Raw genomic sequence first — 14,915 nt, 5'->3', positions numbered from 1 at the left:
CGGTTTCCATACGTAAAGCTCCCGAACTCCAAACCTGAACTTTGCTATCTTGGAGAAGTCTGAGTTTGTACCGAAAACCGAACTCCAGGTTCACTCATCTCTAGTAGTGAATAAAAATCTGACTTTTGTAAAAAAAAAAAAAAACAAAGCATAAATAAATCGGCTTGTGTCTCCATTTTCCGACATCGGAGTTGAGTAACGACTTGTTTTTTGCTTGCTGAACTGATGTTTTCATTGATACCATTTTAGGTGCAACTTCATTTCATGTTGAATTTTTTTTTTACTGCCCAAATGATATCGTCCCTTCATTATTATCTCAATTAATGTTACATATCGGCTCCTCTCCTTCCCAATCAGGTCCCTACAATATCGGATCCTCTCAGTGGTTTTATTCTATAGAAGAGAATTCTCCTGATTGCCCCGTGAAGGATGGATATGGACAGGGACAAGATGGCGGAGAGGATATTACACCTCACCCTAGAGATCCTCTTCCGGCTTACTGGAGAGGTGAGAGATTCTGATGACGTCACATTACACCATTCTTATCTATGGGAATAACAGATGGACAGAACTGGAGAGGTGAGGACTCTGGAAATGTCTGGAGTGAGATTTATTACTGTGTCTCTCCATAACCAGGATTACACAGTAGTGAAGAAGACCTCTAGTGAGCGCTGTCAGGCCCCTGTATCTGAGGGATGGGGAAGACCCCTGAGCCCAATCACGGGGTCTCCACCTCACCCCCCGATACATGAGGACATCAATGACCAGAAGATCCTAGAACTCACCTACAAGATGATTGAGCTGCTGACTGGAGAGGTGACACTGCTGGGAATGCTGGGACATTATACAGTAACGCTATGAAGGGATCGGGGGTGACTGTATCATTGTATGTGTCAGGTTCCTATACGGTGTCAGGACGTCACCGTCTATTTCTCCATGGAGGAGTGGGAGTATTTAGAAGGACACAAAGATCTGTACAAGGACGTCATGATGGAGGATCCCCAGCCCCTCACATCACCAGGTAATAGACAGGACTAAATACACACGGCCTATAATTATCTGTATGTAAGGAATGAATTCAGTCCCTGTATGTGTCTCCTCCAGTTCTATCCAGTAAGAGGACAACACCAGAGAGATGTCCCCATCCTTTTCTCCCACAGGACTGTAAACAAGAAGATCCCAATCTTCCTCAGGATCATCAGGTAGATGGATAGAAGGTGCCATGAAATCTCCCTATGATGTGTAGACGTCTGCGAAGGTCTTGTGCTCAGTCTTGTTTTATCCTCTCCGGGGCTGGTGGTGAAGGTCGCCGCTGGGATGGTGTCGCTCATCACAGGCAGAGCGGGGTTACCCCGGGGAGAATGACTAAGGACGAACGGGGGTGGTGATGGTCCCCATTGGCGCCGCAGCGCTGGGCGCCGGAAAAGGAGAGACAGAGACAGGGGCTGCGGTTCCAGGTCTTTTACTCACTGGTAGTTCAGGCGCTGCCCCAGAGTACCGTTCTCCGCCACGATGGACTCCAGCCAATACCTATTCCATGGAAGGTCAGATCTGGTGTATGTCAGTCTATGAGCCCTTCCTCCTTTGTTGCGCTAAGTATCGGATCCCCGTGGCGTGAATCACTTGGGAATCCCGGTGTCAGTAAAGTGTCCCATTCTGTATGCTGATAGCGCGGTTCCGATGTGGGACTGGTCCAAGACCTCAGCCCCGGATCCTATATGCTATTTGGCTGCAGACTCGGTGGGACAGTTCCGGTGACTCTTCTAGCCATTCCTGCGACCCTTGCAGAGTTGGTAGACAATGTGAAGTATATCTGCCCTAGGGTTCTGTACCCCGACAGCGCCGGTCCTGTGGAAGCAACCGCCTGCTTCTCCCCAACAACCGTGTTCAACCGCCTTGGCCCACAGAGCTGCCTCGCGGCACATCCGCTCTGCTCCGTGTCTAGAGCTGTTCCCTCCTTTGTAGTTGTGTTGTGTGTTCCAAGCTGTTGCCCCCAGCCACTGCCACCGGCTGGTTCACTACTCTCACTAGGTCAACCTGCTCTTCCCACTGTGTGCTCCTGACTCCCCCTGGTGGTTGCTTCTCCCTGACCCTGGGTCCCAGCTCCCGTGGATCGGGGAGCCCCTGGTGCGGTGGCTTCCTGTAAACCCAACTGCTGTAGTGACCCCCTACTGTGACTTGACCCTGACACGGTCCCCATTGGGGAGGGCACCCCATTGTAACTGTGGTGGAACCGGTACCGACCCTCCTTGGACCCGGATAAGTACTACATCCTAATTGGGGTGCAGTACCCTGTGGCGCCTGATGCCTCAGGGGCGCCACAGCAGGATTAGAGCTGATCATAGATGTGACTTCTCCATCTGTCTGTGACTTTTGGATCACATTTATCCTGTTCTGAACACTGAACACTTTACATCAGGGTTTCGACACTAGGTTATCAGACAGAGAGAGGTCGCCCCTTTCCCATGGGTCAGAAGGTCACCTCGCAAGCCAGCACTAGTTGGATCTGCTTTGCTTTCCACTTAGCTGTGCAGACTATCCTTGTGCTGGCGCTGCTAGGGTTAAGCACACACTTGTGTCTTTCTTGGCTTACCATCCTGAGTTGACTCAGCTGTTCTGATTTCTGCACTCTCCCTGATATACGTTTTCACCACTTTACCTCAGTAGTTGCCAGTGATAACTTGCTTTTCCATGGTGCTGGCATGGAGGTGAGAGCCATGGAAAGAGAAATTGTTTTGAATTTGATCCTGGAGATTGCTGCTTGGAAATTTTATTTGATGTCTTCCTTTTGATCATCTCCCTTTTTATTAATTTCTCTTCCATCCCCCTTTTTTACCAATGTTGTTTGGGAATGCAGTTTCTTTTTCCTTTTTGTTGTTTTCCTTTTGTGTCATTATCATAAAGCAGGACTAGTGTTCCTCCTGCCCTGCTCACTAGACACGGTTGTGATTAGGGTAAGATACGTGATTACATCACGGCTTGAAAGAACCTGTCTTGGGACATCGGGGAGCTCAGGGTTGCTCAGAGTAAGTGATAGGGTTTATCATTCCTGTTCTTCCCTAGAGGCAGTGGTTCCCACCCCATCTTTCTCATGATACACCGCTCAGCCTCTTGGTGGAACACAACAACCAGGGACTGCCCTGTATTGGTAACTGATGCCTACTCTCAGCAAAGTCCAACCTCAGAGGCTCTGGTGATGACTGGGTAGGCACTTAATCATGCCCCTCCGGGTAAGCCTGGTTCAGGGCGCAGTGAGGCTATGTCCCTTCTCCTCAACCTATCAGCATGACAGGTTTACATGTAATTCTTCAAATGACATGATTCAGATGAAACCCCCAAAAGATCCATTCACTGTAATAAGGCAGCAGAGTTAGAGGTACTTTACACGCTGCGACATCGCTGCCGAAAAATCGTCGGGGTCACGTCGTTACTGACGCACATCCGGCGCCAGTAGCGACATCGCAGCGTGTTATACAAATGAGCGACGATCAACGAGCACAAAAACGTGAAAAATCGTTGCTCGTTGACACGTCGTTCATTTCCATAATATTGGTGCTGCTGCAGGTACAATGTTGTTCCTCGTTCCTGCAGCACCACACATTGCTATGTGTGACGCCGCTGGAACGACAAACATCTCCTACCTGCGTCCACCGGAAAAGGAGGAAGGAAGGAGGTGGGCGGGATGTTCTGGCCGCTCATCTCCCCCCCTCCTTTTCAATTGGGCAGCAGTTCAGTGACGCTGCTGTGACGTCGCTATGACGCTGAACGAACCGCCCCCTTAGAAAGGAGGCGGTTCGCCGGTCACAGCGACGTCGCAGAGCAGGTATGTGTGTGTGACGCTGCTGTAGTGATAATGTTCGCTACGGCAGCTATCACCACATATCGCACATGCGACCGGGGCGGGTGCTATCGCGCTCGACATCGCTAGCGATGTCTCAGCATGTAAAGCCCACCGAAGTCTGGACTCCTCATGGCAGTGCGGCAATCATCCCTATCTAGTGAATGGTTATCTCCAGTAATTGTATTATTACACCGGATTCTTTATGATGATACATCGTCATCTTCTCCTCATTTAGGTCCCTACAATATCGGATCCTCTCAGTGGAGATCTTCTATATAAGAGAATTCTCCTGATTGACCCATCAAGGATGGATATGGGCAGGGACAAGATGGCGGAGAGGATATTACACCTCACCCTAGAGATCCTCTTCCGGCTTACTGGAGAGGTGAGAGATTCTGAGGACGTCACATTACATCATTCTTATCTATGGGAATAACAGATGGACAGAACTGGAGAGGTGAGGACTCTGGAAATGTCTGTAGTGAGATTTATTACTGTGTACTGTGTCTCTCCATAACCAGGATTACACAGTAGTGAAGAAGACCTCTAGTGAGCGCTGTCAGGCCCCTGTGTCTGAAGGATGGGGAAGACCCCTGAGCCCAATCACGTGGCCTCCACCTCACCCCCCGATACATGAGGACATCAATGAGCAGAAGATCCTAGAACTCACCTACAAGATGATTGAGCTGCTGACTGGAGAGGTGACACTGCTGGGAATGCTGGGACATTATACAGTAACGCTATGAAGGGATCGGGGGTGACGGTATCATTGTATGTGTCAGGTTCCTATAAGGTGTCAGGACGTCACCGTCTATTTCTCCATGGAGGAGTGGGAGTATTTAGAAGGACACAAAGATCTGTACAAGGACGTCATGATGGAGGTTCCCCAGCCCTTCACATCACCAGGTAATAGGACTAAATACACACGGCCTATAATTATCTGTATGTAAGGAATGAATTCAGTCCCTGTATGTGTCTCCTCCAGTTCTATCCAGTAAGAGGACAACACCAGAGAGATGTCCCCGTCCTCTTCTCCCACAGGACTGTAAACAAGAAGACCCAGATGTTCCTCAGGATGTGTTTCCTCCAGCTCTATCCAGTAAGAGATATCTACTCATGTACTTTCTGCACTAATTTGTGGTTACATTTTTAGACTTTCTGCTCTGTTTTTTTTCAGCTGTATTTTCTTTGCTTCTGCTTCTTCTGCTGTTTGTTTCTAGTGCCTTCTCTATGTCATTATGGAGGCAACTCAAAGACCTGCAGAGGGTTCATGAATACCCTGTTTCCCTGAAAAGACGACCTACACCGAAAAGAAGCCCTAGCATGATTTTATGGGATTTTTGGAGAATGCTTGAAATATAAGCTCTACTCCATAAATAAGCCCTAGTTACAGTCAGGGCCAGCGTTAGGAGGAGTCAAACTGCGCAATTTCTCCAGAACCCCAGTCTCTTGGGGACCCCATCAGTTGTATTCTGAGGTTCATTGTTTGAGGATCTTTGACTTCAGAGTCATGTGACATGATGTAACCAAAGGTCTCTTAATTGTAGGAGTCTAATTGAATTTAATAGAAGAAAGACTGGCATTAGGGGAAAGGGAGAGCAAACTAACCCATTCTCTTAGCGGCACCAGTGTTTATATGCTTATTATAGGACTGCTTAAGGACCTTAATGACATCACATCATGTGACCAAAGGTCTGTTAATTATAGCAGTCTTTAGCTGAAGAGGAGACAGGCTGGTGTGTGTGTGTATGTTCACGTCAATTTTAACCAGCTTTACCAAAATGGGCAGAGTTACAGCCGCACACTGAAATGCAAAAGTTTTCAACTAAATAAGATGTAATAAAATTATTGCTTTAGAGAATGTGAACTACTGGCAAACTACCCTGGAAGGAATGGAGGCCCCTACAGAAAGAAAATTTGACACCTAGACCCTGATTCATTAAAGCAATTATGGAAGAATTCTGGCCTAAATCACTTCAAAAGTTCTCAAAACTTTCTGTGCAATACAGAGTTGTGAAAAAAAATTGGGCGACTTTTGGAGGTTTCCCGCCAATTTTAACCAGCTTTTGCCAAAATGAGCAGAGCTTGGCTATACGAAGGATGTGATGCCACCGCTTCTCTAATTCATAACAAACTGTGGCGTTCCCTATGCCAGAAATCTCACTCCAGTCCCTGACATCATTTTTCAGTGTCCATCGCCGGTCTTGATGAATTGGAGCTCATGTACTTTCTGTATGTTTATTTGTACAGACTGCAAGACCCTGCTGTTACGGGGCTGCCTGGTATTATAAGTAATTACGAGTAACAGGCAGTCAGGGCCCACCGTGCAACTGCTGCTAGTGACAGCAGAAAAGGGTGTCTGTACCACAGAAGTAGTACTTGTTCCTGTTACTTCACAGCAACACAAGGACTAGTACGACAGACCCTGTTTAACTCACAGCGAGTACCGTATTAGCATAAACTAATATGTGGTGGCAAATAAATAAGTTAGGGCGATTACCCCATACGAATAGGAAATACCTCTGTTACTTCACAGAAGTAAGCTAGTAAATTAACGAAGCATAAACAATGCTCCTAGGTAAGGAGAGAATGCACAGGTCTCCTGTTAATGGTCACTGGCAAACCTAAGAACTAACCTCTATTATGCTCATAGAGGAAGTGTAATATGGCAACTGATAACAGAGAGCAATAGCTTTCTCTGAAATGGCTCAAGTGTAAGTCCCTGTCCAAGCCCCGTGTGCTAACCGCACTATAAGGAGCTGGGGAACTCTCTATTCTGTCCGCAGAGAGTAAACAGGAGCGAAGGGGGAGAAGTTCCTACCTAGCCCGACTCCCCTAAAGCATGGGAAGCGGGTATAACTGTAAGGGTACCTTCACACTTAGCGATGCAGCAGCGATCCGACCAGCGATCTGACCTGGTCAGGATCGCTGCTGCATCGCTACATGGTCGCTGGTGAGCTGTCAAACAGGCAGATCTCACCAGCGACCAGTGAACAGCCCCCAGCCAGCAGCGACGTGCAAGCGACGCTGCGCTTGCACGGAGCCGCCGTCTGGAAGCTGCGGAGACTGGTAACTAAGGTAAACATCGGGTATGGTTACCCGATGTTTACATTAGTTACCAGTGTGAGCAGGGAGCAGGGAGCCGCGCACACTGAGCGCTGGCTCCTTGCTCTCCTAGCTACAGTACACATCGGGTTAATTAACCCGATGTGTAATGCAGCTACATGTGCAGAGAGCAGGGAGCCGCGCACACTGCTTAGCGCTGGCTCCTTGCTCTCCTAGCTGCTGTACACATCGGGTTAATTAACCCGATGTGTACAGCAGCTACATGTGCAGAGAGCCGGAGCCGGCACTGGCAGCGTGAGAGCTGCAGAGGCTGGTAACTAAGGTAAATATCGGGTAACCACCTTGGTTACCCGATGTTTATCTTAGATACAGCTTACCTCAGCTGTCAGACGCCGGCTCCTGCTCCCTGCTCGCTTCATTTGTCACTCTCTTGCTGTCACACACAGCGATCTGTGTGTCACAGCAGGAGAGCGGCTTTGAAGAAAACGAACCAGGGCTGTGTGTAACGAGCAGCGATCTCGCAGCAGGGGCCAGATCGCTGCTCATTGTCACACACAGCGAGATCGCTAATGAGGTCACTGCTGCGTCACAAAAAGCGTGACTCAGCAGCGATCTCGGCAGCGATCTCGCTGTGTGTGAAGCACCCCTAACATTATATCCCCCCAGCCTGTATCATATTGCAATCAGGCTTCAGCCATAGCTATTGTCCTTGATTTGGTGGGGGTTGCATATATATTGTTCTCCTCTGCAGGGGGCTTGCCTAGTACACAATCTCTGGAGGCTGTGTCTAGGAACCCTTTTCTAGCTACAAGTGGAAAATGTTAAGGGGGTGGATCTAAGGAGGGGTGGGAGATTCAGCCCCATGTTTTAGTTTTTAGTTATGCTTTGTTGAGTGAAGGGTGAGGACCTGTGCTAAGGCCAGCTCCTTATCGCCCGTACATGGACGATTGGACTTTGAGGACTTTTGCATTCTCCTTGGCGCCCCCGGACCTATTTCCTTTGTGTGGACTCTAAAGAACCATTTTAATATTGCATGTTTTATGCTCCCTGCCTCATTAAATCTTCTTGGATTGTTCCTTGGCCTGGCGTCCCTTACTGCTCTGTCGCATACCCCGTCACAATAACGACGCCCGAATTGGTACTAGGTCCCTGTCTAACCCGGTACCACTATAAAGATTGGTAGCGGGGATATTATGCAGACTCGCATGGAGCCTCTACTCCCACACAAGCGCATTTAACGACTGAGCGCCGAGAGGTGGGCTCCAGGGTCCTTTATAAACTTTGCTCCTCCCACAAGATGGAGGATGATTAACAGGAACGACCCTGGGCCAATAGTAACGACCAACGACAGAAGTGACGTCACCCTCGGCCAATCATGTAATGCCTTGTCACATGCCGAGGACCATGTGATCCCCGCATCATCTGTGACATCACCCACGGCCAATCATGTAATGCCACGTCGCAGACATGCTCAGAACAGAGTACACAGCCTCAGAAATGACTAAGTCCGTGAGCATGCTCAGTAGCTCAAAATTGGGACTTAGACTCAGGAAGCTAAGAAGTTCCCAAATGACTGGAATGACGAGAAGCAGAAGGGGAAGAAGGTGAACGTGGAGCAACAGACCCAGGGGCCGTAACACCAGCCTCCTTTTTTTTTTTTTTTTTTTTTTTTTTTTTTTTTACAAAGCCTAAAGATAGGCCATGAATTTTACAGTCCCGGACAACCCCGTTAAATATCCGGCATCTGTCTGTAACTATTTTATTTTCGTCTTTCAAAAAAATTTTTTTTTCTAATTTTCTATGTTGTGGGTCAATGTTACAAGGAGATTTTTGCAGGTTTTGCCAACTGTCATGGCGGTGTCAGGATCTGTGGAAATGATAGATTCTGGCACTCTGCATGCTAAGTTCTCTGATGTCTGTGAGCAGCGCAGGGAGGCACAGGTGTCAAACCACAGGCTTGGGCAGGCTAGCAAAAGTTGTCTCCCTGGCTGTGGAGTCGGTAAACCAAACCTTCGACTCCGACTCCTCAATTTCCCTTGCACCGACTCCTACATATATTGCTTATAGTTAGGTGAAAAATTTATTGTAGTACATTAACATGTTTATGTGAACATCAGACATTTAATACAATAATCAAGATATTTGGATAGAACATAAAATATATTTATTGGAATACAACTTTAGAACACAAAAAACTAATAAATTGTAAATATGTAATATACAGTAGATTACATATATATTTTGTGTGTGTGTATGTATGTATGTGTATATATATATATATATATATCTCTTAGATGTTTTATTACATATTTACAATTTATTAGTTTTATTGTGTTCTAAAGTTGTATTCCAATATATATATTGTATGTTCTATCTAAATATCTTGCTTATTGTATCATAAAAATAATTAAATGTCTGATGTTCACATTGTACTACAATAAATTTTTCACTTCAATATAAGCATTATACTAAATGTCATTATTTAGTATGTTTTTGTTGAAAACTGTTTTTTGCCACTTACATAGTGCATTACATAGTGTTATATATAACACTATCTAATATATATATAACACTATGTAATACACTATGTAATTGGCAAAAAACAGTTTTCAACAAAAACATATTAAATAACATTTGTGCAGTCCATGAATTTCTTGTAAGAAATAGAATTGCCTCAATCAGATCCTCCTTCCCAGATGACCTCGAATCTGACCTAATAATTTTAAGGCTAGAGAGCAACCTCTAGGCAAAGCTGTAACCACTTCTTTTTTCACACATGGGCAACATCTCTAACAATTTCCGGGTATAAAGGAATTGCCTCATGCACAGTCCGTTTTGATGAATGGTTGAATTTTTCTATTTCTTTGAGAACAAGTGAAAATTTTTACAGAAATCTGGTCAATCTGCTGCTATAGGAGAAGGAGTGAAATCTTTTTCCATGCGGCAACGCTTCGCCTGCTCCATGTCATCCAAATACTTGTCAAAGTTAAACTCCTCATCTGAAGAGGATGAAGATATGGCAGCAGTAGCACTGTCAGGACCCAAGTCCTCTTGCGCCTGGCAGTCCTGTAGCCGCTCATCCTAACTGCTACCTCACTCAAAGCTTCTTTAACTTTAGTAAGCTCTTGATCATCAAGCAGTATACGATGACTTGGGTCTACATAAACAGCTGCCAGAAGAATTTGTTTTTCCAATAGCTGTGTCTCTCTCCATTTCATTGAAGCAGAAATGCCATCTGCGATTAAACCTCCTTTTTGGGACAGGCAAAATAGCAAGTTCTTCCACTCCCTTATGAAAATGCCAGGAGTTAAATCCTCAGCTTGTAATTTTTTAGTCACGGTAAATGGGTGATTAAGCAATTCCTTCAATTCAGTCACCTGTGTCCATTGACCTTCATTTAATATTACTTGAGGGTTCACCATATCTATAAGAAACGATTTTAGTTCAAGCAATCGCTCAGTCATTAAATAAGTGCTGCCTCACCAACTGGCTTGATCAACAATTGCCCCTTTCCCAGCACGTCTCTTCAAGATGGAATCAATTTTAGGGGTTCTGGCGGCAATAACCAACTTCCTGACTTTTCCAATTAGCTTTCTAGCATGTCCGCCCAGTTTCACACATCCGGCTTTTCGCCGGTTTGGCGGATGCGGCACACGCCAGTACAGTACGATACAGTACAGTGGCAGAGCCGCAACTTCCGGGTCACATGCTCCGGTCACATGACAGCATGTGACCGGCGTTTGTCGCGCTGCCACTGTACTGTATACACTGTACTGGGGTGTGCCGCATCCGCCAAACCGGCAAAAAGCCGGATGTGTGAAACCGGGGTCCCTCTTTCAGACTATCTCTTATTCACAGCTGCAGCATGTGCACAGCGCATGTGATGAATATGAAAGTGTTTTGAAGCAGCTTCAACAAGATCATCTAATCCTAAAGTATCATTTTTCTGTTCTTCTGTTGTAATATCTGTTTGTTCCTCAGTTACATGAGCAGTACTGTGGCTCCATCTCTAACATACTGAATCCTACATTTTCTTCTAGCTATTGTTCATTACTCTCATTCATTAGTGTAATTGTATTTATCAAGTTTGAAGCATTGTCCTTTACAATAGCAAGAGCCTCTTCTTTTTTGAGTTCGTAGTCTTGCAGAACTTATTCCACTGAAGGCGGCGTCACACGCTACGATATATTGGGCGATATGTCGTCGGGGTCACGGATTCCGTGACGCACATACGGCATTGTTCGAGATATCGTACCGCGTGACAGCTACGAACGACTGTGAACGAGCAAAAATACTCACCTTATCGTTGCTCGTTGACACGTCGTTCATTTTCATAAAGTTGTTCCTCCTTCTGCACGCAGTTTGTTCGTCGTTCCTGAGGCAGCACACATCGTTATGTGTGACACCCTGGGAACGACGAACACAGCTTACCTTACCTGGATTCTGGCTGGGTGGGAGCAATGCCAGAATCCTACTCCACACTGATGAGGGGCAATACCCCGAAACAGCTGTCTGTGGATGGATACCTGGCCTTGGTATTTCCCTTGTCATATCTTTAAACTTGTCAAAAACTTGTATATTGACTAAAAGGGCCACTTAATATGGTGGTTATGGTGGTCTCCTAAGAGTCACCCCTTGGCTGGGCCCTTCCCAGAGGGATATCTGCCTGGTTTCTGTGTTGAGACTCCTAACAGAGGCTCAACGGACCTTTTTGATTTGCATATTTCCCAGGGGGCAATGTACCTAGGATTTCACTGTCTTGAGCGCCCTCGCTGGCTGCTGGCAGTGTCTTCTCTGGCTCTCTGGCTGATCTCCCTGAGATCAGTGATTGTTTTGTACTGTTTATTTCTGTGAGTTTGCAATGTGTCCCGTCTGTCTTGATCTGTGTTTCTCGTCTGTCTTAATCTGTATTTCCATGATGTTCCTACCCCTTCTTTATCCGGTGGTTAACAGATTAGATCTGGTCAGGAGAATAGTAAAGGTACCGTCACACTAAGCGACGCTCCAGCGATCCCACCAGCGACCTGACCTGGCAGGGATGGTTGGAGCGTCGTTACACGGGTTGCTGGTGAGCTGTCAAACAGGCAGATCTCACCAGCGACCAGTGACCAGCCCCCAGGCAGTAGCGACACGTGGAAGCGATGCTGCGCTTGGTAACTAAGGTAAATATCGGGTAACCAAGCGCTTGGTTACCCGATATTTACACTGAATGCAAGCGCACGCCGCTTAGCGCTGGCTCCTTGCACTCGTAGCCAGAGTACACATCGGGTTAATAAGCAAACCGCTTTGCTTATTTACCCGATGTGTACTCCGGCTACGTGTGCAGGGAGCAAGGAGCCGGCACTGGCAGCCTGAGAGCGGCGGACGCTAGTAACTAAGGTAAATATCGGGTAACCAAGCAAAGGGCTTCTTGGTTACCTGATGTTTACCGTGGTTACCAGTGTCCGCAGAAGCCGGCTCTCTGCACATTCAGTTGTTGCTCTCTCGCTGTCACACACAGCGATGTGTGCTTCACAGCAGGAGAGCAACAACTAAAAAATGGTCCAGGACATTCAGCAACAACCAGCGACCTCACAGCAGGGGCCAGGTTGTTGCTGGATGTCACACACAGCAACAGTGCTAGCAAGATCGCTGTTGCGTCACAAAAACCGTGACTCAGCAGCGATGTTGCAAGCGATGTTGCTTAGTGAGACGTGGCCTAAAGGCATGGGACTCCGGCATCTCCATCTTCAGGGGTAATTCAGACGTTAGGAATACCTTAGGGTCCACTAGTGTGAGGGACCGTATACGAGCCCTCTGTACCTCATTATCCTGAAGTCACACTGTGACAATCAATCAGATTATTTACTTTAGCACATTCCAGAGAACTGGAGCAATGAATGGGAGATTAGAATTAACGAAGATGTAACTCTTAAGGTGGCTTTACACACTGCAACATCGCAAACGACATCGCTGTAACGTCACCGGTTTTGTGACGTTATAGCGACCTCCCCATCGACATTGCAGTGTGTGAAACACATCAGCGACCTGGCCCCTGCTGTGAAGTTGTGATCGCTACAAATCGTTCAGGACCATTCTTTGGTCCTTTGTTTCCCGCTGTGCAGCAAAGTTTTAGTGTGTAAAGGGGACTTTACAGCGACTTCGTTAGCGACTTCCCTTTCAAAAAGCTGCTTTACAACGTCCCCAATGACTAGCGAGGTCGTTCTGCAGGTCCGGATCGCTGTTGTGTTGGCCGGGTTTGCCTGTTTGACAGCTCACCAGAGACTTTGTAGCGATCCCGGCCAGGTTGGGATCGCTGGTGGGATCGCTAGAAAGTTTCAGTGTGTAAAGGGGCCTTTAGGCTGCTTTCACACTTGCGTTCATCGCAATCGGTCTCTCTCTGTCGGTCTCTCTCTCTCGGTCTCTATCTCTCTCTGTCGGTCAGTCTCTTCCTCTCACCCCCTCTCTCATACTGACTGATCACCAGCACGGCGCTGCACAGCTGTCACACTGCTCTGCTTTTGAAAATGCCGGCCGTTCATTATTCCAAATCGTATTCACTGCTTCCCCTGCCCACCGGCTCCTATGATTGGTTGCAGTCAGACGCGCGCCCACACTGAGTGACAGCTGTCTCACTGCAACCAGTCACAGCCGCCGATGGGTGGGTCTATATCATGCAGTACAATAAATAAATTTAAAAAAATGGCGTTCGTTCCCCTCCAATTTTGATACCAGCCAAGATAAGGCCACACGGCTGAAGGCTGGTATTCTCTGGATGGTGAGCCACACGTTATGGGGAGCCGCAGCCTAAAAATATCAGCCAGCAACCGCCTGGAATTGCCGCATCTATTAGATGCGACAGTCTCGGGACTCTACCCAGCTCATCCCGAATTGCCCTGGTGCGGTGACAATCTGGGTAATAAGGAGTTAATGGCAGCCCATAGCTGTCACTAAGTCCTAGGTTAATCATGGCAGGCATCTATGAGACACCCCCCCATTATTAACTTGTAAGTGAAAGTAAATAAACACATACACCCTAAAAAATCCTTTATTTGGAATAAAAGGCAAAAAACACCCTCTTTTACCAGTTTATTAATCCCCCAAATACCCCTCCAGGTCCGACGTAATCCACATGAGGTCCCACGATGCTTTCAGCTTTGCTATATCTGAAGCTGACAGTAGCAGTAGTAGAACACCGCTGCTCTCTGAGCTCCACGCAGAAACTGGAGTGAATGGCGCTGTCAGCGGGGACGTCACTGAGGTAGTGCTGGGGTGTGTGCGGTGATGATGGGGGCGGTAGTGCCTGTGTGTGCGGTGATGATGGGGGCTGTAGTGCCGCCGGTGTGTGCAGTGATGATGGGGGTGGTAGTGCCGGTGTGTGTGTGTGCAGTGATGATAGGGGCGGTAGTGCCGGTGTGTGGTGATGATGGGGTTGGTTGTGCCGGTGTGTGTGCGGTGATGATGGGGGCGGTTGTGCCGGTGTGTGCAGTGATGATGGAGACGGTAGTGCCGGTGTGTGTGGTGATGATGGGGATGGTAGTGCCGGTGTGTGTGTGTGCGGCGATGATGGTGGTAGTGTCTGCGTATGTGCGGTGATGATGGGGGCGGTAGTGCCGGTGTGTGCAATGATGATGGGGGCGGTAGTACCTCCTTGTGCGGTGATGATGGGGGCGGTAGTGCCGGTGTATGTGGTGATGATGGGGGCGGTAGTGCCGCTGACGGATTTCTGCGAAATAACGCATCTGTTGGGTCCGTTAGCAACACAAAAATTGACGGATGCGTCATTTCAATGCAGCAATAGACCTGGCGGATGAGACACAATGCAAGTGTGAAAGCAGCCTAAAGGCCCCGTTACACGCGTCGATTTATTGTGCGTTCGCATGTGCAATCGCACCCGCCCCCGTTGTTTGTGCGTTACTGGCAATTTGTTGCCTGTGTCGCACAAAGTCGTTAACCCCGTCTCACGTACTTACCTCCCAAACGACCTCGCTGTGGGCGGCGAATATCCTCTTCCTGAAGGGGGAGGGAC

General features: G+C 47.5%; 1 protein-coding gene across 1 annotated transcript in view; it reads left to right on the top strand.

Moving 5' to 3' along the window:
- The first annotated feature begins 433 nt into the window (after positions 1-433).
- LOC142259142 (uncharacterized) overlaps positions 434-14,915 on the top strand; it is a 110,939-nt gene continuing 96,457 nt past the window's right edge. The window contains exons 1-8 of the mRNA XM_075331650.1: positions 434-507; positions 637-816; positions 898-1,021; positions 1,105-1,202; positions 4,077-4,226; positions 4,363-4,542; positions 4,624-4,747; positions 4,827-4,940. Coding sequence (XP_075187765.1) covers positions 436-507; positions 637-816; positions 898-1,021; positions 1,105-1,202; positions 4,077-4,226; positions 4,363-4,542; positions 4,624-4,747; positions 4,827-4,940 — 1,042 coding nt within the window. The 5' untranslated portion in view covers positions 434-435. The remainder of the gene's footprint in view (positions 508-636; positions 817-897; positions 1,022-1,104; positions 1,203-4,076; positions 4,227-4,362; positions 4,543-4,623; positions 4,748-4,826; positions 4,941-14,915) is intronic.

This window comes from Anomaloglossus baeobatrachus, assembly GCF_048569485.1.
Source record: "Anomaloglossus baeobatrachus isolate aAnoBae1 chromosome 5 unlocalized genomic scaffold, aAnoBae1.hap1 SUPER_5_unloc_29, whole genome shotgun sequence".
NCBI classification, from domain to species: domain Eukaryota; kingdom Metazoa; phylum Chordata; class Amphibia; order Anura; family Aromobatidae; genus Anomaloglossus; species Anomaloglossus baeobatrachus.
This window is presented reverse-complemented; position numbering and strand designations above follow the sequence as displayed.